General features: G+C 37.5%; 1 protein-coding gene across 4 annotated transcripts in view; it reads left to right on the top strand.

The window, feature by feature from the left end:
- The window catches only part of PELI1 (pellino E3 ubiquitin protein ligase 1), a 56,332-nt gene extending 36,291 nt beyond the window's left edge, over positions 1-20,041 (top strand). For 3 of the 4 annotated variants that reach the window (XM_059659654.1, XM_059659655.1, XM_059659656.1), the window contains 6 exons: positions 7,677-7,819; positions 9,567-9,696; positions 13,047-13,148; positions 15,949-16,146; positions 16,246-16,434; positions 17,601-20,041. In XM_059659654.1, coding sequence (XP_059515637.1) covers positions 7,749-7,819; positions 9,567-9,696; positions 13,047-13,148; positions 15,949-16,146; positions 16,246-16,434; positions 17,601-18,167 — 1,257 coding nt within the window. In that variant the 5' untranslated portion in view covers positions 7,677-7,748 and the 3' untranslated portion in view covers positions 18,168-20,041. The remainder of the gene's footprint in view (positions 1-7,676; positions 7,820-9,566; positions 9,697-13,046; positions 13,149-15,948; positions 16,147-16,245; positions 16,435-17,600) is intronic. The other variant, XM_059659657.1, reaches the window with a different exon arrangement.
- The last annotated feature ends 1,511 nt before the right edge of the window (positions 20,042-21,552 follow it).

Raw genomic sequence — 21,552 nt, forward strand, 5'->3', positions numbered from 1 at the left:
GATGATAGATCCAATTCTCTCTCCCAGCCACTCTTATCAGTTATAATGAATACTGAAATTGCAGCTACATTTAAAGCCATTCCCTTTACTAACACAGGGTTAATAATAGCCCTTTAAGACATCACTATGATGATGATAGTAAGAAAACATTTGTTAAATACCTTAGTATGCGGCAAGCATTGTGCCAAAAATAGGGAAAATTCCCTCCTAAAAACAAATTGTCATCCCCAATTTGAGATTTAGAGCAGTGATTCTCACAGGATGAACAGAAGGTGAAACTATTTTTTTTTTATTGAGTTTGTTGGGTTGACATCTGTCTATATATATAAAAGCCTAAGCGACCGGCTGACTGTTCGACCAGCTGACCAGTAGCTATGACACACACTGACCACCAGGGGGCAGATGCTCAATGTAGGCGTGGAAACCACAGGCATGGAAACATGGAACAGGCTGATGAATCTCAGAGGGAAGGGGGGAGGGCAGGAAGAGATTAACCAAAGATCTTATATGCATACTAGAGGCCCAGTGCACGGCTTTGTGCCCTTGTGGGGTCCCTTGGCCTGGCCTGATCCCCGCAGGCCAAATCCATGCACCGGGCCTCTAGTTGGTTAATAAAAATTATATGGGTTTCAGGTGTACAGTTCTATATGAGATATTTTTGATGATCACAACTAGAGATGCTATTAGCATCTCGAGGGTGTAAAGGCCAGTGGTACTGCTGAACTTCCTATAAACACAAGCCAGCTCCTTACAATGTCGAAATATTAGTAGTGCCAAGGTTGAGAAACCCTAGTTTAGAGGAACAAATACTGTCCTTAGGTAGGAAAGATGTTAATTGCTTTCCTATCAGGATGAAAATAAGTTATCCTTGTAGGTGATAGAATATCACAATAGCCCTGTTAATTAGTAGGAAAGTCTTATTGACTAGCATGTCATTTGGCTACCCTAAAGGGGAGTGCCTTGTATCATGGGAATAGGAGCATGGACTTTACTTCCTTCATTGCTGTGTTGAAAAAGCTAAAGACACTGGCAAAAGTAATAACCTCATAATTTTATTTCTGAGACTATTGTTTCTCCTATCCCTTCGCTCCTTTTATGGAAAGCTGCTGCTTATTAATCCTGCTAATTGTGAAAGAAGGAAGAAGGTGATTAATTTTTCACTCTTATCAATAAACTACTATAAATTTAACCTCATTCAATTATATCAGCTAAATTGGTTTCATAAAATGGCTCCACTACAGATATACCGAAACAGTTCTTTCTGTTTGAGTTGTCCTTTTGAAATCAACCAGAAAGGACCTCTAGTATAGATGGAAATCTCTTTCATCAGAAATAATATATGCAATCCACATTATATTTTTCACCATAGAGCATCATAACATTTCCTAAAATATTTACCTTTTTTTTTTCTCAACACCTCTTTGTGCCTACTCACTTGCCCACCAAAAATAGAAGTATTAAAGATGAATGTAAATATCTACATAAGGTCTGTTTGTTCCTTGTTTAATATTTGTTTAGCTTTTTATTTTTTCAGGGCAGGAATTTTGTGCTTGTGTTTAGTAGGTAGTAAGCAAAAGGCTGTGTGCAATATAAATAAAAGAAAATGTGTTATGTTGAGGGAGAAATTTGGACAAAGATTGATTTCTCAGTTTTCCTTTATGTGAAACAGACAAATATTGTAAAAAGTCTTTCCTTGGGGAAAACTTGATATGAAAATAATTGTAGTTCACTGGCTTTCAAGAACAAATGATTAGAATGTTGCATTAGCCAGCCTGGCCAGTGTTGAGCATTGACCTATGAACCAGGAAGTCATGGTTCGATTCCTGGTCAGGGCACATGCCTGGGTTGCAGGCTCAATCCCCAGTGTGGGGCATGCAGGAGGCAGCCAATCAATGATTCTCTCTCATTATTGATGTTTCTCTCTCTCTCTCCCTTCCTCTCTGAAATCAATAAAAATGTATTTTTTTAAAAAGAATGTTGCATTAGTCAAATTAACAAGACTATTTCAAATTAATATATATATTAATATATATATATATGCTAACTTTTCATGTTTTTCCTCCACACACAGAAAATAACACTATTCCAGAATATACTTCTTTAAAAAAAAATTTTTTTTGTTTAACTTTGGAAGGTTTCTGCTGATAGAGCAACATATTTAATTTTCAAGGATCAACTAAAGCTTCAAAGTAACAGATATTATATAGAAAACAGCCTTGTTATCTTAGGAAGATCTTTCTCTAACATTATTCCTTAGTTTCGGTTAGAATTAATGGTGCTATTTCATGTTCTTTATGCTAGATCACATTGGAATGGAACTAAGTATAGGAGTCGGGTCTGATTAACTAACTTAATTGAATACCAACAACTGGGGGCAGTAATGGAGGCATTAGAATAAATTTGATTGATATACAAAGTCATTTCAAGTCCTCAAGTGCATGACTTTAGGAACTGATTTTGGAGAATTCTATATCTTAATCAGATTTTAAAACATAGGAAATATATAAAGAGAGTGAGTGCTAGAGCATTTTTGGGCTTTGTTAAAGATTCTACACCAATGTGAAGAGCATCTTTCTTGAGAATACAGGGTTTCCAACTTCTTTACAACAGTCACCTATCAGCATGTATTAGAACCTTGCAATAAAAGACTCAAGGAGAAATAGCTATCCGGGCACATTTTATTCGTAGTTTAAGACTGCCAGTTATATGTAAATTGATTATATGCCATTTAAATTGGGTTGTTTTAACCATGGTTATTGTAACCAATACTATTCAAGTGTTTTACTATAGGTTTTCAATTTTTAGATACATAAATAGAATTCATCCTTCAGTGTGTTCCTGTGATTGAAACTTGGATATCACGGATAAAAGAGCCCAAGATCAGGCCTTTGAAGGACCAAATCAGAGTAAGAATAAGTATACTTAGAAATATATTGTTTTTCTTAGCTAATGTGGCCAAGGGCTCTAGTGGGTATATGCCAGCCCTACTCTTAATTCCTTGTCTAAGGTAAAAATTGTTTATTTTGCTATAGTGGCAGTAGGACTAAATCTATAGTGCTATGTGCACATTACTTGTAAATACTTATTTTAGGACCATGTGGTCGCATATATTTCTAGTTCCAAAATTGTCTTCAGTCTACTTTAGTCCCTTAATTTTTAGAAATGAGGAAGCAGATTGCTTTGTTTAAAGAGAGCTAGAACTAGAACATGAATACTTGCTAGCCATGTAATAGACTAATATCAGCCAATTATGGACATTCACATACCACTGTCCAATGTTTCCCATATCTGTGTACTTACTCATACTATTTATTTATTTATTTATTTATTTATTTATTTATACTGGGATGTCCTTTATTTTTTTAAATTAAATCTTTATTGTTCAGATTATTACAGTTGTTCCTCTTTTTTCCCCCCATAGCTCCCCTCTACCCGGTTCCCTCCCCACCCTCTGCCCTTACCACCCCCCCCCACTGTTCTCATCCATAAGTGTACGATTTTTGTCCAGTCTCTTCCCGCACCCTCCATACCCCTTTCCCCCAGAGAATTGTCAGTCCACTCCCTTTCTATGCCCCTGATTCTATTATATTCACAAGTTTATTCTATTCTATTCACTTGATTTTTAGATTCACTTGTTAATAGATATGTATTTGTTGTTCATAATTTTTATCTTTACCTTTTTCTTCCTCCTCCTCTTCTTAAAGAACACTTTTAAGCATTTCATATAATACTGGTTTAGTGGTGATGAACTCATTTAGCTTTTTCTTATCTGTGAAGCTCTTTATCTGACCTTCAATTCTGAATGATAGTTTTGCTGGGTAAAGTAATCTTGGTTGTAGGTTCTTGCTATTCATCACTTTGAATATTTCTTGCCATTCCCTTCTGTCCTGCATAGTTTTTGTTGAGAAATCAGCTGACAGTCGTATGGGTACTCCCTTGTAGGTAACTTGCTGCTTTTAAGATTCTCTCTTTGTCTTTTGCTCTTGGCATTTTAATTATGATGTGTCTTGGTATGGTCTTCTTTGGATTCCTTTTGTTTGGGGTTCTCTGTGCTTCCTGGACTTGTAAGTCTATTTCTTTCATCAGGTGGGGGAAGTTTTCTGTCATTATTTCTTCAAATAGGTTTTCAATATCTTGCTCTCTCTTTCTTCTGGCACCCCTATAATTCGGATGTTGGTATGCTTGAAGTTGTCCCAGAGGCTCCTTACACTATCTTCATATTTTTGGATTCTTTTTTCTTTTTACTTTTCCGGTTGGGTGTTTTTTGCTTCTTCGTATTTCAAATCTTTGACTTGATTCTTGCGATCCTCTGGTCTGCTGTTGGATCTCTGTATAATATTCTTTATTTCAGTCAGTGTATGCTTAATTTCTAATAGGTCCTTTTTCATATCCTCGAGGGTCTCACTAGATTTATCGAGGGTCTCACTAAATTCATCGGCTGTTTCTAGAAAATTCTTGAAAAACCTTATAACCGTGGTTTTGAACTCTATATCCAGTAGTTTGCTATCCTCCATTTCTGTCATTTGTGACCTGTTTCTTTGTCTCTGCATTTTTTATGCTTCCCTGTGTTGATAGAGTGGCTTTCTGTGCTAGGTGTCCTATAGGGCCCAGTGGCTCAGCCTCCCCAATTACCTGGGGTGGACACTCTTGGTGCACCCCTTTGTGGTCTTTGTGCACAGTCTTATTGTAGTTAAGCCTTGATTGTTGTAGGTATCACTGGGAGGGATTGACCTCCAGGCCAATTGGCTGTGAGAATCAGCTGTGTCTACGGTGGGAGAACTTCTGTGCTGGAGACACCCTTATGGGGCAAGACTTGCTTCAATGGGGCTTTGGTGCTCACTGAGTCTGCCCCCTGAGTGTGTCCCTTATGGATCTGAGGAGTTGTAATCTGGATGGTCCCACTCTGACCACTGGGTATACTGGCACTTGGAAGGAGGTGCTAATTTAGCCTCTGCTTGAGGCTACTCAGCAGGAGCTATGGAGAGATCAGCAGATTCCTCTTCTTTGTTTGGGGTTTGGAGGTGCCCAGATGAGTCCCAGCTGTGAAGCAGTGCAAGCTGCTGTGGGGCCTTGGGCCTTCTTTTGGATGTTCTGGGTCTGTCTGGCCCAGCTGCAGTTTGTTAGGTAATTTTAGATTGCAAAAGGCCAGGCCATTCATATGCAAAAGCCTCTGCACACACCTTGGGGGGGGCTGGGTCTCAGGAAATCAACAGCTATGGCTGCTCCTCAGCCCTGCCCTAAGAGGCCCCAGGTCTCAGTGTCCCGGTAATCGCTGCAAGCACCTCTGAGAGAAGGCCGCCCTTGAGTTCCGCCCGATGCCAGACAGTCCATTTTCTCCCAGTATGAGTCTGGGTCCCCAGAGACTGGCCCGGAACTGGGGTTCAGAACAGTCGGGAGCTTGTGTCCCTTCCGATCCATGTCTTCAGTTGCCAGCCCTTTCCGAGTGCACCTCCGTACTTCTGCACCTCCTCTGAGTCTCAGTGTGCTTTTCTCTTTCCTTCTAGTTGTAGAATTTCCACTCAGCCAGCCTTCCCTCATCTGAAAATGTCTTGATTTCCCCTTGTTTTGCTGGCTGTAGGATTCTGGGTTGACAGTTCTTTTCTTTCAAAACCTGAAAACTATATGCCACTTTCTTCTGGCTTGTATAATTTTGGGTGAGAAATCCCCTGTCATTCAAATTGCTTTTCCCCTATAGATAAGGTGTAGTTTCTCTGGCTGCTTTCAAAATATTTTCTTTGCCTTTGGTTTTCAGAAGTTTAATTATGATGTGTCTTGGCGTGGATTTCTTCAGATTGATCCTGCATAGGGTTTGTGCAGCTTCTTGAATCTATGGTTTTGTTCAGTCATTATTTTTTTTAGTACATTTTCAGCCTCACTCTTTCTCCTCTCTCTCTGGGTTCCAGTGGTACAAATATTAGATCTTTTGCTGTAATCCTATGGGTTCATGAGGCTGTTTTTGTTTTGTTTCTTCAGTCTGTTTTCTCTCTCTTGTACTGATTCTTTACTGTGTCCTTCATTCTGCTGTTGAGATCATCCAAGGAGCTTTTCTTTGCTGAGATTTTTTTTTTCATTTGTCCAAACATGTTTGTAATTGCTTATTGAAGAATTTTTATTATGGTTGGTTTAAAGTCTTTATCAAGTAATTCTAACATATCTGTCATCTTATAATTTTGCATGGTTTTAAATATTTCAGTTCTTAATATAATGAGTGATTTTCTATTGAAACCTGGACATTTTCATATTATGTTCTGAGACTCAGGATATTATCTAAACCTCCCATTTCCACTGATTTTTCCTGACATTACTTTGGTAGGAGAATAAGATGTACCTAGTCCTAGGTGGACATAGAAGTCGAGATTCTCTACTCAGCCTCCATTGACACCCAGGGGAAGGAGATCCTTATTATTACTGCTGGGTAAGGGTGGAAGTCCAGGCTCCCCATGTAGTCTCCCAGGGCACTGCTAGGCTATAAGTGGGGGAATGTTACCAATCCTCAGGGGTGAAGGTCCTGGCTCCCTACTTGGCCTGCCCTGACACTGGTTGGGAGGTTGGGCCTTCTCATTATAGCCTCATGAGGTCAAAGTCTAGGCTCCCACTCAGCTATTGGTGCTGTGGGTAGAGGTAAAACCACAGTTTTCTGTGGTGTTTGGCTGCAGAAGAGCAGCTATTGTCAAAAGTTTTCAGTCTTGCTAAGGCTGCTCCTTTCTTGTTTTTGTTTTTTGACTAGAGAGACTTTGTTGGGACTTATTTTTTTTTTTTTTTTAATCTGCTAGTTGGCATTTCAGGTTGCTGGATTCTTCAGCTCCAAATCTGGGATATATTTGGCAAAAAGAAAACCCAGGGAACTCATCATTGTGTCATTCCTTGGACCCTGAGGTTCCTAGCTGGTCTGCCTTCTCTCTGCTTTTCAGAATCTTCTTTTGTTTGTTTGTTTGTTTGTTTTAAATACATTTTTATTGATTTTGGAGAGGAAGGGAGAGGGAGAAAGAGAAACATCAATGATGAGAATCATTGATTGGCTGCCTCCTGCATGCCCCCTATTGGGGATTGAGCCCACAACCCAGGCATGTGCCCTGACCAGGAATCGAACCATGACCTCTTGGTTCATAGGTCAACACTCAACCACTGAGCCACGCTGGCCAGGCTCTTCTTATGTTTTATATTTAATGTCCAGGGTTTTTAGTTGTACTTAGTGTAAATAATAGGGAAAAGTATGTCTACTCTATCTTCCTGGAGGTGTAAGTCCCCAAATGTACATTTTAATCCATTTAAACAGTTGTATCAAAATATAACCATTATTGGGGGAAATGTTTCATACTTTGAATAATATCTGATAATTTGCATAATACTGTGCTCACAAAGTCAGCTAGAAAATAACATCTTGCCGAAACCGGTTTGGCTCAGTGGATAGAACGTCGGCCTGCAGACTGAAAGGTCCCAGGTTCGTTACCGGTCAAGGGCATGTACCTGGGTTGCAGGCACAATCCCCAGTAGGAGATGTGCAGGAGGCAGCTGATTGATGTCTCTCTCTCATCAATGTTTCTAACTCTCTATCTCTCTCCCTTCCTCTCTGCAAAAAATCAATAAAATATATTTTTTTTAAAAAAAGAAAATAACATCTTTATTTAAACTGAAATTTATTGTTCATATTATTAATGAAAACTTTTCCCCTCTAGGAAATAATGCAAAAGGTGTCCCAAGGCTCCTGACCAGTGAACAAAGATTTGAGAAAAACGACAGCCAAGCTCATGTTTTCTCCTGATCAAGAAAATCATCCATCCAAAGCACCAGTAAAATATGGGGAACTCATTGTCTTAGGGTAAGGTTTCCCCATCTGATGACATAAAATTGAATAATATATGGTAATTTTAAAAGTATTTTTTTAGAATTTATACCCTACCTATTTCCAGAAAGGGCTTAAAGCTGCAGGGTAACATTACCAAATCAGGAGACTCTTTTAATTATCAGTTTTATGTTATCACTTATAAGTGTACAAATACTGCATAAACTTTGCCTCACCCTCACCCCTAGAAAGGACAGAGCTTCTTAAACGTGAAATGAAAAATGTGTCTACAGTCACATAATCATTCCATTTGTCTTTCCTGTTCCTTGTTTTAGAAAAATTTGCTTTGGCTGACTTTATAATTTTTTTATAAAGAGTCAGTACAGCCCTTGCTGGATAGAGCATTGGCCTGCAGACTGAAGGGTCCCAGGTTCAGTTCTGGTCAAGGACATATGCCCTGGTTGCAGGCTTGACCCCCAGTAGGGGACATGCAGGAGGCAGCTGATCAGTGATTCTCATCATTATTGTTTCTATCTCTCTCTCCCTCTCCCTCTCTCTTCTTCTCTGAAATCAATAAAAAATATATGTATTTTTTAAAAGTCAGTGCAGTTTTTACATATGGCAGTTTTTGAGTGAACTCCCTTCTCCTCCTTGTCAACCACTAATGTAGGCCATTTTACAATCACATTCTCCTCCAACCTCAAAATTGTCTCTATTCCCTGCCTCATTTCCCCCCAGACTGACCATGATTTCAAGGTGGGAGGGGGAAAAGTGAATGAAGAGAAATTATTATTAAGCTACTGCTTATGCCATAATGAAGCAGTAAAGAATGAAAAAAAGCGTAACAAACACCTGGATCCAAATTCTAGCTATGCTAGTGTCACGTGTGTGACCTTCAGAAAATATCTTAATTCCTTTGAGTCTCTAAGGAACTTCATTCCTCTGAGGAATAACTTAATTCCTAACGTATAAAAGTGGAGAGTGATACCAGTCTTACAGAGTTTTCTATGAGGATGGATTAAGTGAGGTGCTGTATGGGGTAGAAGCGAAGAGTTCCTACTACATAGTAAACACCAGATGTTTTGTTTTGAACTTTTTCCCTAGTAGTTCAGTCCTTGCTCACTTGCTTACCTACGGAACATATATGTATCTTATCATGGAGAAATGGTCATAATGTCTGAATAACAAAAGTATGTTTAACTGCTGCTTAGCAGGAATCTCAGTTGGACAGGTTTTTGCCAACATACTGTGAATGTGTATATATATGTTCAAGTGGCTGAGACTTAACAAACAAGTCTAAAAATACCATATTTCAAAAGTTCAGCTATTTAAAGTGTTAGGTTCACAATTAAAGGTGATTCTATTTTGAACAATTTATATTGTACTTTTAAAGGTTAGATTAGCACATGCAAACATTAACCTTTAGAAAAAAATAGAATGAGTCATGAGGAGTCAGATATGCCACTGATCATCTCTTTGAAGAAAAATATAGGTAACTTAAAGTAATATTGAAAAAAAGAATGACAAATACCATAATCCAAATTCTAGCTTTATATGTATAATACAAATAGTAGTTCTTTGTGACTTAGAATGTGGCCAGGAGGAATCTCATTTTGTTTTATACTTAGGCAACTGGGAATCAGCAATTGCTAAAAAGAATTTTAGATACTTAAATTGTGCTAATAGATAATTGGGGATCGATCCTATAAGGCAAAGTGACACATTTGTTAGAATTGTATGGTTCTTACAAGAGATCGCCTAATCTTTTTTCTCCCCTAATCAGGTATAATGGGTCTCTCCCAAACGGCGATAGAGGAAGAAGGAAAAGTAGATTTGCTTTATTTAAAAGACCTAAGGCAAATGGGGTGAAGCCCAGCACTGTGCATATTGCTTGTACTCCTCAGGCTGCAAAGGTAAAAAACAAAACAAAAACTGTGAATTAACTTGGAGAAATTGAAAGAGTTGTACATGTTGTTTATATTCTCTAGCATTCCCTTCACATTCTATACCAGAAGTTTCCTTTTGTTTGGATAGGAGAACACACGTTGGAGACATGATATTTGAAGGGCTGCCATATGAAAGGGTGCATCAACTTTTTTTCAAATGACAAACGAGAATCCGTAGGTGGAAATTAGAAAGAAATATCTCTTTTCCTATTAAACCAGAGCAGGGGTAGGTTTGGGGCTTTATCTAATATTTAGAATTGTGTAGCTGTCAGCCCTGCGAAGTAGGGCATTCCTGCTCTTACTAAAGGGCCCTTGCCTAGGCTTGGCAAGGAATGTGGTATATAAGAAGTATATTCAGGTATTAGAAGCATGTTTAGATAAGGCAAATTTAGAGAGGAAGGGAGAGGGAGAAAGAAATCGAAACATTAATGATGAGAGAAAATCATTAATCGGCTGCCTCCTGCATGCCCCCTACTGGGGATCAAGCCCACATGTGCCCCAAGTGGGATTGAACCAGGACCTCCTGGTTCATGGCTCAACCACTGAGCCACACTAGCTGGGCTGGATGAGGCCATTTTTTAAATTAAGGGTTTTTCTCAAAGATTCTGTGGATGCTCTTACTTTTATTTATTTATATTATTGTTTTATGACCTTCATAGGTTTTAGCATAGTGTCTTGAAAAAAGTAGACCTCCATAATTAGTAAATTAAATCAAATGAAAAAGCAAATACTCAGCCTTATCTACAGTATAACTTTTCTATCTACTTGCCTAATGCTTTTAGCCCCTTTTTCTTTCCCTACCAAAATCTCCAGAACCTGGGCCACCATTTCAGGACACTTAGACTTTACCTAGAGTGATAGACAATTAGGGGGAGTTTTAGATCTCCACATTTCCTATAAATCCTGTACTTGCAGTTGTATAACACAAACTGAACTTGATACTGTGATGAGTGAATAAAAATTAAGAGTTCCTTGATTTACGGAAGTATCTGTATCTGTAGCCAAGCATCCTCATGATGTATGCCAATATTATACCATCTGAGGTGTATCTTTGTAAGCTAAGTAATGAGAGACAGAGAAATGGGTATATAATGCCTTGTTTTGGGTCATAACTCCAGTCCCTGGAGTTACGCAGATTTTTGGCTTTGTTTTATATTCAGTATGGTGCCTCAAACAGTCCTCATGCCTTGGCTAGGCCTCCTCTATTACTATTTGAGAACCAGTGAATGTAGAAAAGGGATAGTTTCTTTTAGGTGTTTCTTTTTGCTCCATTGAAGAGAACAGATGAGCTAAGCAAGTGGTGGAAGTGGACAGCTTATTGATCCAATCAGAAGAGCTTCTTTTCAGTATTTCCCCATTGGAATGCTTTGGCATTTTGGATGTGCCAATTACTCTTTGTGCAGGGCTATATCACATATTGCAGGACAATAACTTTTAAGCCCTCAAATCATTCTAACAGCCCAAAAATGCATCTACATAGTTCCAGATGCCTCTTACACAGCTAATATGACCTCTGGTTAAGAGCAATTATCATGGGAAAATATTTCTAATTCCTATATCTGTAATATTCTATTCTGTACCTTTCCATTGTTAGCTCCTTCTCATCTTTACTGGACAACAAAAAATTTAGGGATCAAAGATTACCTCTTTACTATTTCAGTTTTGGAGGAGTGCCGTATGAGGACATGAAGAAAACTGTTTAGTCTGGCAGTCATCTGGGATGAATGGTTAAACCCTGCCTTCCAGTCCAGTGAGACCTTAACTTGACATAGTTCTTGTTCTGAATCTAAGAGTAGGTTTAATCGCTAAAAAAATATACACAGGGATCACAATCTCAAAGTACACAAAAACCTGTTTTAAAATCTCTTTAGCCATTAAGAATTAACTTCCAAAATACTGAGCAATTCTGTGTTTGATTAGCCAGTTGCTTAATGTCAAGTTAAAGTAATTTTAGGTTTTTAAACCTATAAAACAATTACACAATATTTATGAATACATAAATGTGTAGTAAAAAAAGAACTGCATGCATGGGAATGATCTATGCTGCATTCTTGAGGTTGGATACCTCTATGAAAAAGGGAGCCCTAGCTAATTTGGCTCAAGTGTCGGCCTGCGGACTAAAGGGTCCCGGTTCTATTCCAGTCAAGGGCACATTGCCCGGGTTGCGAGCTCAATCCCCATTAGGGGGCATGCAGGAGGCAGCCGATGAATGATTCTCTCTAATCATTGATGTTTCTATCTCTTTCTCCCTCTCCCTTCCTCTCTGAAATCAATAAAAATATTTTTTTTTAAAGAGGGAGTGGGGAGGGACATGCAAACAGCCTTGATTGTATCTGTAGAGTTTAATTTCTTTTAAAAGATCAGAAACAAAAATGACATTATTAAACTTGGATAAAGCTGGGTAGTTAGTACCCAGGTATTTGTTTATTCTCTTTGTATAGTATATGAAAATATCACAATTTTATTTAATCTTAGAGCTATTATTTTAAGGCTTTGTTTATTACAGATTAGCTACAAATTGAAACCAAATAAAATTTGAAAATGCCAAAGCTCTAATTAATAAACCTTTTTTTTTTTTCCATTTAGCCTCTCTGTGTGTAATCATTCTTTGTATCTCTTTTCCTCTTACTCAACCTGTTTCAACTTCCTTTGTTTGGGTTTTCCCCACTCTGAAATTATCTCCAACTCATCTACATAGAATATGCCTGAAAACAAAACTGAAAAGTTCTTTTTAGCAATGTTTTTCATTTGGGATAAGTCAGAAGTACAGTTGTAAGCTTTATATCCATTTCCTTTGGTAATCTTTAATCATTCTATGAATCTCTCTGTATCTAGCCCAGCATATCGCAATCATTTGTCATCTGTAGTCACAGAATGGTTAAGTAAACCAGTTAACTCTCCTTATTGGTTAACATTATAACTCTTAGAGTTACTTTAAAAATAAAATTCCTCTTATCTTGCAGGATTTTATACTTTCTTCTTATCGGAACAGTACTGAGTACTGTTTTCAGATTCTACATGGAATTTGATTTTGATTACTTTATAATTTAAAATACAAGGGAGACTCAATTTTATTCCTTGTATACAATGAAACTGTATTCTTACTCTATAACTACTTTTAAAGTATTCTTCTGTACCTTACTCAACCTGAGAAACTATGTCACAGCTGAGGTTATACAAGAATTATTAATCTCTAACCTAAATTGTTGGGGGGAGGGGAGGAAATATGTCATATGTGTGATAGATTACCCTTTTTTAAAAAAATCTGATTTGATTGACCTGCCCACTAGTTTTGCTATTAAACTTTTCTTTCTTAGGCGATAAGCAACAAGGACCAGCATAGCATATCATATACGTTATCTCGGGCCCAGACAGTGGTGGTTGAATATACTCATGACAGCAACACTGATATGTTTCAGGTATTAAAATATGTGAATTCTTTTTTCATAAAAAAAGTTAAAGCCTATTGTCATTGACTTTTGCTCTGTTCAGATTAAAGATGATCATATTTTCATGTATTTTATTTAAATATATATTGTTTTCTAAACCCCATATGTAGAAGTTAGTGTAGCATAGTTAAGAGATGGTCTCTGAAATTATAATTCCTGGTAAGCATTACTTAGCCACTGTATGCCTCAGTTTCCTCCTAAAGTATGGTTACTAGAACTTCCCTTGTATCACTATTAGGAGGCTTACTAGTAAATAGTTTAGTACATGTAAAGTGGTCGAAGGTATATCAGGTAGATGGTAAGTAAACACTTAGCTATAATATAGATGTAGTAGTTCTATTAGCTATTATTATCCCCAAAAAAAGAAACCAAGAAATATTCTGCACATGTTTATGACCTTTCCCCCCCCCCCGCCCCCCCCCCCACACACACTACTTTTTAAATAAATTATGGTCTTTTTTGTTTTGTTTTATCTTTTTCATAAAGGAATAGAGTTTCCCCCCAATAATAGTAAACTGATTATATCCTTTCTACAGGCATTATACTTATGGATGATATGAACATTTCTACATAAAAAACCTGAAATATATCAGAAACTACCCCGATAAATTAGCCAATTTTTGAGGAACTAGTTTTGTAAGCATTCAAGGACCCACTTACCTTCTAAACTGAACAAGAACTTTATTGTTCAAAACATCAGATATTCAAACTTCAACTCTGTGCATTGCTTAACACTCTGAAGTAAATACAGGGGACATTACAAGTTGATTACATACAGGTGCTACATTGGCAGCCTAAGAAGTACAGTCTTTTAATTGGGTTGAAGAAGGGTGAGGAAAGGCTTTATGGCAGTGCCTTTTTTTTTTTTTTTTTTAATCAAGTTGAGTAGGATTTTGCCAGTCCAACCAGTAGAAGCATTCTGACCAAAGAAATGACAAAGAAATACACAGTATGGTAGAAGATTGATGAATAAGCAACTGGTAGCTAGAATACACTTTCGTGTCAACAGATATAACAGGAAATTAGGCTGGATTGGTAGGTGGGAGGCAAATTGTGAAGTCAGTATTTAATTATTATCAGAAATAAACTGATAAGTTCAGATAGGTTGAAGGAACTACTAAAGTTTTTAATTGGAGTGGGAAAGACATAAGATCTATACTTTTAAAGTTAATAGTAGCAATTAGAAAGAGGAGGAATTACTCGTTTATCTTAACACAATTCTATGTTGGTATCTGAGGACAATCATGTTGGTTTTCTCTTTATAGATATTTCTGATTTCTTCTTACCTGTCATTACCAATATTGCTTTGATGTCTCAAATCTTCTCTAAGACTAGATCAAATATCAGCTCCTCTGGAACAATCTCTCTTCCCAAATAAATGCTGCTTCTGAATATCAATTCTCAATCCAATCCTTGGTCTACATCTTTTGGCTCTAAAACAGCCTTTTTATTTTTGGAACTATTTCATTTTCTTTGGATATCATTATCTTTAAAATAAGGAAAAGGGACATTCAGTCTTACATTTGTTAACCAACCAATTTCCCCTTAAAATTCTCCAAACTAAATAAAGACTTTATACTTGATGATAGGAACAAAACACTAAAGAGTTTTATCCGAAAGTATGCTGATATGAGGAATTCCTGAGACTCAATTATGCAAAGAATGACTTAAAAGTCATTATCTTTGTAGAGGGTCAGGTTTTGTGTGTTTTTTTCAGTACCCACATTATTCAATTTTATGATATTACTTTATAATAAATACATTAATGAACTGATCATTTTAAATGTTTACTTTGAAACTCTGTGACACTTGTTAGTTCTATCATCCATCCCACAGATTTCCTTTTTCCTTTCAACTTTCATCTTTCGAAATGAAATTAATTTATTTACTAGCTAGTACTCTGAAGTTGTTTTCAATTCTCTAACACTTTACCCACCGGAACTCTTTATCTGGGAATCTTGTCTCTGAAATACAGCCAAGAACAAGGAAAAAAAATTAAAAGGACATCTAGGCATATAAAATAAATGTCAGATAGGCCAAGCACTGACATTCCTTTCTCTGCTCCCTGGAGAATCCCTTAAGCTCTTAACAGTAACCTTTTGAAATACTATTCTTTGAAGTTTAGTTATTTGATTTCTCAACCCATATAAGAGTAGCTGGATAGAGGAGGGGTGTGTAGTGCTGGAGACAAATTTGGCCAACAGCAAGAAATGATAACTGACAACCTGGCTGAAAAGGGCAAAAAAAAGTATACATAAGACCGCAAAGCAAGACTATGTAAGGCCTTAACATAAGGATCAGCGTTCTTGTACACCTTAATAGCACCTAAAGATATCACTAGTTCAGCTGAATATAAATGGTATTCTTAGTGTAATATCATAAACTGGAGTCATCATAAATGACTTACTTATATGTCAACTATATTCTGTTAAAGAAGGTAGAGTAGTATATGGTAGACATTTTCATCCAAGTGGGTTAAAATTAAAATCTGTAGCCATCTAGAAATCTCAGCCATCCTAAACTCCTTATTCCCTGAGGATTTCATATATTCTGGGTCGTAACTTCTCACTTAATTCTACGCTCTAAGCGACTGTTATATCAGAGCAAGTCAGATTAGTTTTCAAGAGTATAGATTCCCCCAGAGTTAAGTATAAGTTTGAGCTTTAGAAGTTTCAGAGGCTTAATGATTTCACCTTATTGTGTCTTTTTTTGAATGGGTTTTCCACTGTGTTCCTTTGAATAGGTTTATAGACATTTCTTTTTCCCTTAGATTGGCCGGTCAACTGAAAGTCCCATTGATTTTGTAGTAACAGACACAGTTCCTGGAAGTCCAAGTAATTCTGATACACAGTCAGTGCAAAGCACTATATCAAGATTTGCCTGTAGAATCATATGTGAACGGAATCCCCCCTTTACAGCACGGATTTATGCTGCAGGATTTGACTCATCAAAAAACATCTTTCTTGGGGTAAAAAGCTTTTTTCCTATATGATGGCATTATTTTATAATCACTTCTATTTCCAAATTACAAATAAGCGGAAGCTCTCACTCTTCTTACTCCTACTAGGAGAAGGCTGCCAAATGGAAGACATCAGATGGGCAGATGGATGGCTTAACCACGAATGGCGTTCTTGTTATGCATCCACGTAACGGGTTCATGGAAGACTCCAAGCCTGGAATATGGAGAGAAATATCAGTGTGTGGAAATGTATTCAGCCTGCGTGAAACCAGATCAGCTCAGCAGAGAGGAAAAATGGTAAGTACTGAGATGTAGCTCCTTATTTAGCTACAGTAAATACATAGGGTGAGTTGGACTGAACGCATTAAATATTCCCAAAAATTCTTAAATCTCTTGTTGATACATAATACTGTCTTACTATCATACACTGACTACCAAATACTATACTATAGGATAATATTTTAATATTTCAATTAGAAACTTTAAAAGTTTATTTTTATATTATGTTAATACTAGGGGCCCAGTGCACGAATTCATGCACCTTGAAAGGAACTGTGGGTCTCAAGGCTGCGGTGGGCACAGGGGCAGGTCTTGTCCCATCCTCTGCACCCCCACCCGGCCCCTCCTGCTGCGGCCCCCAGTTCCCTGTCAGCAGCCCCTCCCACGCACTGACAGCACCGGCCCAGCTTGCACCTGCTGACGGCGTGGTGTGATTGAGGCTGGTGCCATCAGCAGGTGCAAGCGGTGGCTACTGCCCCAATCGCCCCTCAGGAGCAGGGGAGGTGGAGAAGCCCTCAGGGGCGATCGGGGCTGGCAGCCGCTGCTTGCACCCACTCACGGGTCCAAGCAATCAGAGCCAGCGCCGGACACCAGCAGTGGGTGCGAGTGCCAGGCAGGACTGTGGCACGTGGGAGCAAAGAATTTTCAGTAACCACCAGAGGCTCGCCCCAATGACAGCGACTGGCACCCCACCTTGGTCTGGCTCCCCCGCTCACCTGCTCCACCATTCTGCCTGCTGCTGACACCTGCCATGTTCCGCACACATCCCCTGGTAGTCAGTGCACGTCAGGGCGACTGGTTGTTCGGCCATCGGTCTATTTGCATATTAGCCTTTTATTATATAGGATATTTTAAAAACGTAAGCTTTCCTAAGTTAAACAGCACTTTGTATTTTCTACTTACATCTGTATTATCTTTGGCCATGATATTTATTGGATATATTTGACCAACTGATTAGCCTTGGAAAATAAGCTTGTGTGGACACATATGTTCAGAAAAGACAACTGCCTATTGATCCCTGCTTTTTCATGGTATTTAAACTGTTTATGCAGCCTATCCCTTTTGTTTTAATCATAAATTATCTTTACTGTAAGGCTGAAAAGAAATACATGTAAGACCAACACTCTTATGCAGATATCTAAAGCACAATGGTGAATTTTTTTTTTAATTCTTGTTTCCTCTAGGTGGAAATTGAAACCAATCAGTTACAAGATGGCTCATTAATTGACCTTTGTGGTGCAACATTGCTGTGGCGTACTGCAGAAGGCCTTTCCCACACTCCAACAGTGAAGCATTTAGAAGCTTTAAGACAGGAAATCAATGCAGCACGACCTCAGTGCCCTGTAGGGTTCAACACACTAGCATTTCCTAGTATGAAGAGGAAAGATGTTGTTGATGAGAAACAACCATGGGTCTATCTAAACTGCGGCCATGTGCATGGCTATCATAACTGGGGAAACAAAGAAGAACGTGATGGAAAAGATCGGGAATGTCCTATGTGTAGGTCTGTTGGTCCCTATGTCCCTCTGTGGCTTGGATGTGAAGCTGGATTTTATGTGGACGCCGGCCCTCCAACCCACGCGTTCAGCCCATGTGGGCATGTGTGTTCAGAAAAGACAACTGCCTATTGGTCCCAGATCCCACTTCCTCATGGTACTCATACCTTTCACGCAGCCTGTCCCTTTTGTGCACATCAGTTGGCTGGTGAACAAGGCTACATCAGACTTATTTTCCAAGGACCTCTAGACTAACAGACAGTTGTCCTACAGGACTGCATTATACATTGATAAGCTAAGTGAGTTGGGTTTTTCAACTTGTTGTCCAAGTCACGGTTTCTCTGATCTGGTCATTTGCATTAAGATGAAGAATTTTTTTAAACATTTATAATAAATTGTAGCAATTTTTGAGCAAAAATCTGGGAAACTCAAGCAAAGGAATTTTCAAAAGTACCTGACTTCTGAATTCTGAGTTTTTAAAATCTATTTTGAGGAGAAAAAGACGGTCTAATATGATGCCTTCATTTTAGTGTTTTTGAATCACCCATCCTCAGTGTTGAAAAATTGTTTTGTATAACTGAGGGTACTGTTGGTTCAAACTATGTTAGTTTACAGTTTATTGCAAACATTGTAAATTACAGCAACATGTATATTAACTTTTTTTCTATTTATCTTTATTATAGAAAATATCTTAGAATGTTCTTGATAGAGTAGCATGGTAAATGATGGTGTCACACTCTTGGTGTGAATGGTAGGTTAGTGAGCATAGCTCAAGGATTTGCAAAGTTAGGAAGATGGACAAAAGGGCCTCTCCCCACCCCCTGTCTAAATTTGGACTTTGGTAAATTAGAATGCTTTGTAAAATGAAATTTATATTAATTACCATTGTGTAAAAGGTATTTGTTTTTAACCACATTGAAAATGATCAGGAAAAGAGCTTTTTTCCTTAAAGTTTCTCTCAAGTGTAGTACTATAACAAAAATTAATGCTAAGAAACATTTTATATGCTCCTTTTGAATATGCAATTTATCTAGATTATCTATTTTTCTCCCGTGATAACTAATCTGTTTTTAGTATCAGCAACATTTGGCAAGTTTATTTTTTAGATATAAACTGTGGTTCATCTGTTCACTGTTTCTAGAAAAAAAAAATCATTCTCATGAGAAAAAGCATAAATTAACAAGAAAGGAGAGTGACTTGATTTGCTTTTAGAAAAAGAAATGCTTAAATAATTAATTATTCTATTTTGGGCCTTATCCAGACATTAAGAAATCTAGAGAGATATAAAGGGTTGAATAATAAATAATAGTGAGCCCCCCCTTTTTTAACCTCACAGATCAGCCTTAGCTTCTGGCTTGAATCCTAAGGAAAGTTGCCAGTGTTAAGGAAATGTTTGGTTGGCAGAGGAGCACCACTGACAGCAGAGTGGAGGGACATATTTGCATGGTCTGTTTAGTCTCTAAGTCCAATAAATTCATTTGCTTTCAGAAACAGGAAAAAGTTTCTTCTCCTCCAATCCCTCCCCCCCCCCCTTTTTTTTTTTTAATACACCACAAGGAAAGTACAGACAGTTGCACTACATCAAACCCTCTGGGGCACTTGTAGAAATCAATACACTTTTAGATTAGACGGAATCATTATTTTAATCTTTTGTTTTCCTTTAGTTTGAGAAGTTGTATAATACTTAATTGACTCTAGCAAAATTTTGTATGTGGTAGCATAGCTTTAATTTATCCTATTATAATGCTGTTCTGAATTTTCTTTCGGTTTAAAAAAAAACAAACAAAACCTGTTGCTTAGAAGCCATGAACTATCTTATTTTACTTCAACTTGTCAAAATTTACTCGTTTTTAAAAACTATCATGTGGGCTCACTCAGGAAATGCATGTCAGGAAATTTGTATTATAAGTTTATTAGTTGTGATGTATCAGTAACTGCTGTTACCCCCTTTTCAAAGAAATATAACTAATTTTGAAGTTTTCTAGATTGTCACATGCTTTGTGACTAATGCAAGGAAATCAAGTCCTGTGTTGTATTTGTTCTAGTCATTTCTATTCAGTCTATATATTGTAGCTAATTTTTATTTGCAATTAATTTATTCAAACTAAGTAAATACTTTGCAAAATAGATATTTGAATTTGTCTCTGTGCGTTTGTTTTTGCATAACTTAGAATGGGAAATCAGAGGTGATAATTTGCGGACAAGACTACTGCACACTTCAAAACTACTCACTTGAAATAGATGAGTTTGCATTTGAGGAATAATTTTAAATCTCTGGTTCTCTCGCATCTCTTACTTATTAATGATTGAATTGAGATCCTTCTCTAAGTTAAGTCCTACAAGAGAGTTGGCTCCTTGCAAGTTGCATACTAGGCTGTTTAAATAGTGCCTCAATGACCAGAAAAGATTCATGTTCATTACAAAGTGCCTAAATTCTTCTACCAACTGGAAAAAAATCTGGTTCATGCCACATCAAATTCATGTTTTGAAAACTCAGGTAATTTAAATCATTCGTCAAGTATTTTTCTGTTTAAGCATTTTGAAAATTTTGTTCTGTCACTTTGCCAATTCCAAATGAAACACTTTCACTTACATGCTTGTATTAGGGCAATGCCAGTATTCTGGCCAAGGGAAAAGAGTTGTATTCCTGTCTCCTAAGTGCACTCTCAAGAAAGACATTCTTTATGGCTTAACTCTTTTATAAATATCTAATACCTAAACGTCTTAATATCTAAATGTTCCTTAATTTGTACAGAGGATTAAACTTCCCTTCATCTAAAATGTTAGGGTCATGAAGCAAGACACAGTAGCCAGAAGGAGAAGTCTTTACCAGGTTATCTTCTTGAAGCTGAAATTGCTCATTTTCAACATATAAAAGTCTAATACATATAAAGCAGAATAGGAATAAGTAATGATGTAAACATATAATTACATCTAACATAGTATTTCTACTCCACTCTTCCCTCAGGGTACTTCAAGAACCATGTGTGATGCATGGCCTTCTAAAACATAGAATTAGTAAGGGCTTCATGGAAATTCATCTTTAAATTTATAAGATAAATAAAATTCTAACACTTTGGCCTCCTCATTTCAATGGATCAGGATCATCTCGTGCTACCCTACTATAGAGACCACTGGCTAAAAGATCTGTGACCCACACTTGTGTGTTTATGTTCTAAGTATTAATCACCAAGATAATATATAATTGAACAGTATTATTCTATCTCCCACTTTCGGGATTACTTTTATATAAGTATACTTTAAGGCCATATGCCCTCAAATTTTATCCATTCTTACAACAGATATTTGAATATCCACTATGCACCAAGCCCTATTCTAGTGGGGAAAATAGAAATGAATAAGAAAAATAAAAGATAAAGCATGATAGCAGTTTTGAAGGGACAAATAAAGCAGGAAGGGAGATACAATGTGTGTGTAAAGTGTTTGCAATATTAAATAGGGGAATGAAAAGCCCACTGGAAAGGTGATACTTGAATTCACCAGTAGAGATCTGAAGGAGCGGAAGGATGTGGCTACTTAGGAACAAAACATTGAGCCAGAGGAACAATAATTGTAAGGGTCCTAAAGTAGAAGCATGCTTGGAATATTTCTATAATAGCAAAGAGGCCAGTGTGGTTTG

This window comes from Myotis daubentonii, chromosome 12 (assembly GCF_963259705.1).
Source record: "Myotis daubentonii chromosome 12, mMyoDau2.1, whole genome shotgun sequence".
NCBI lineage: Eukaryota > Metazoa > Chordata > Mammalia > Chiroptera > Vespertilionidae > Myotis > Myotis daubentonii.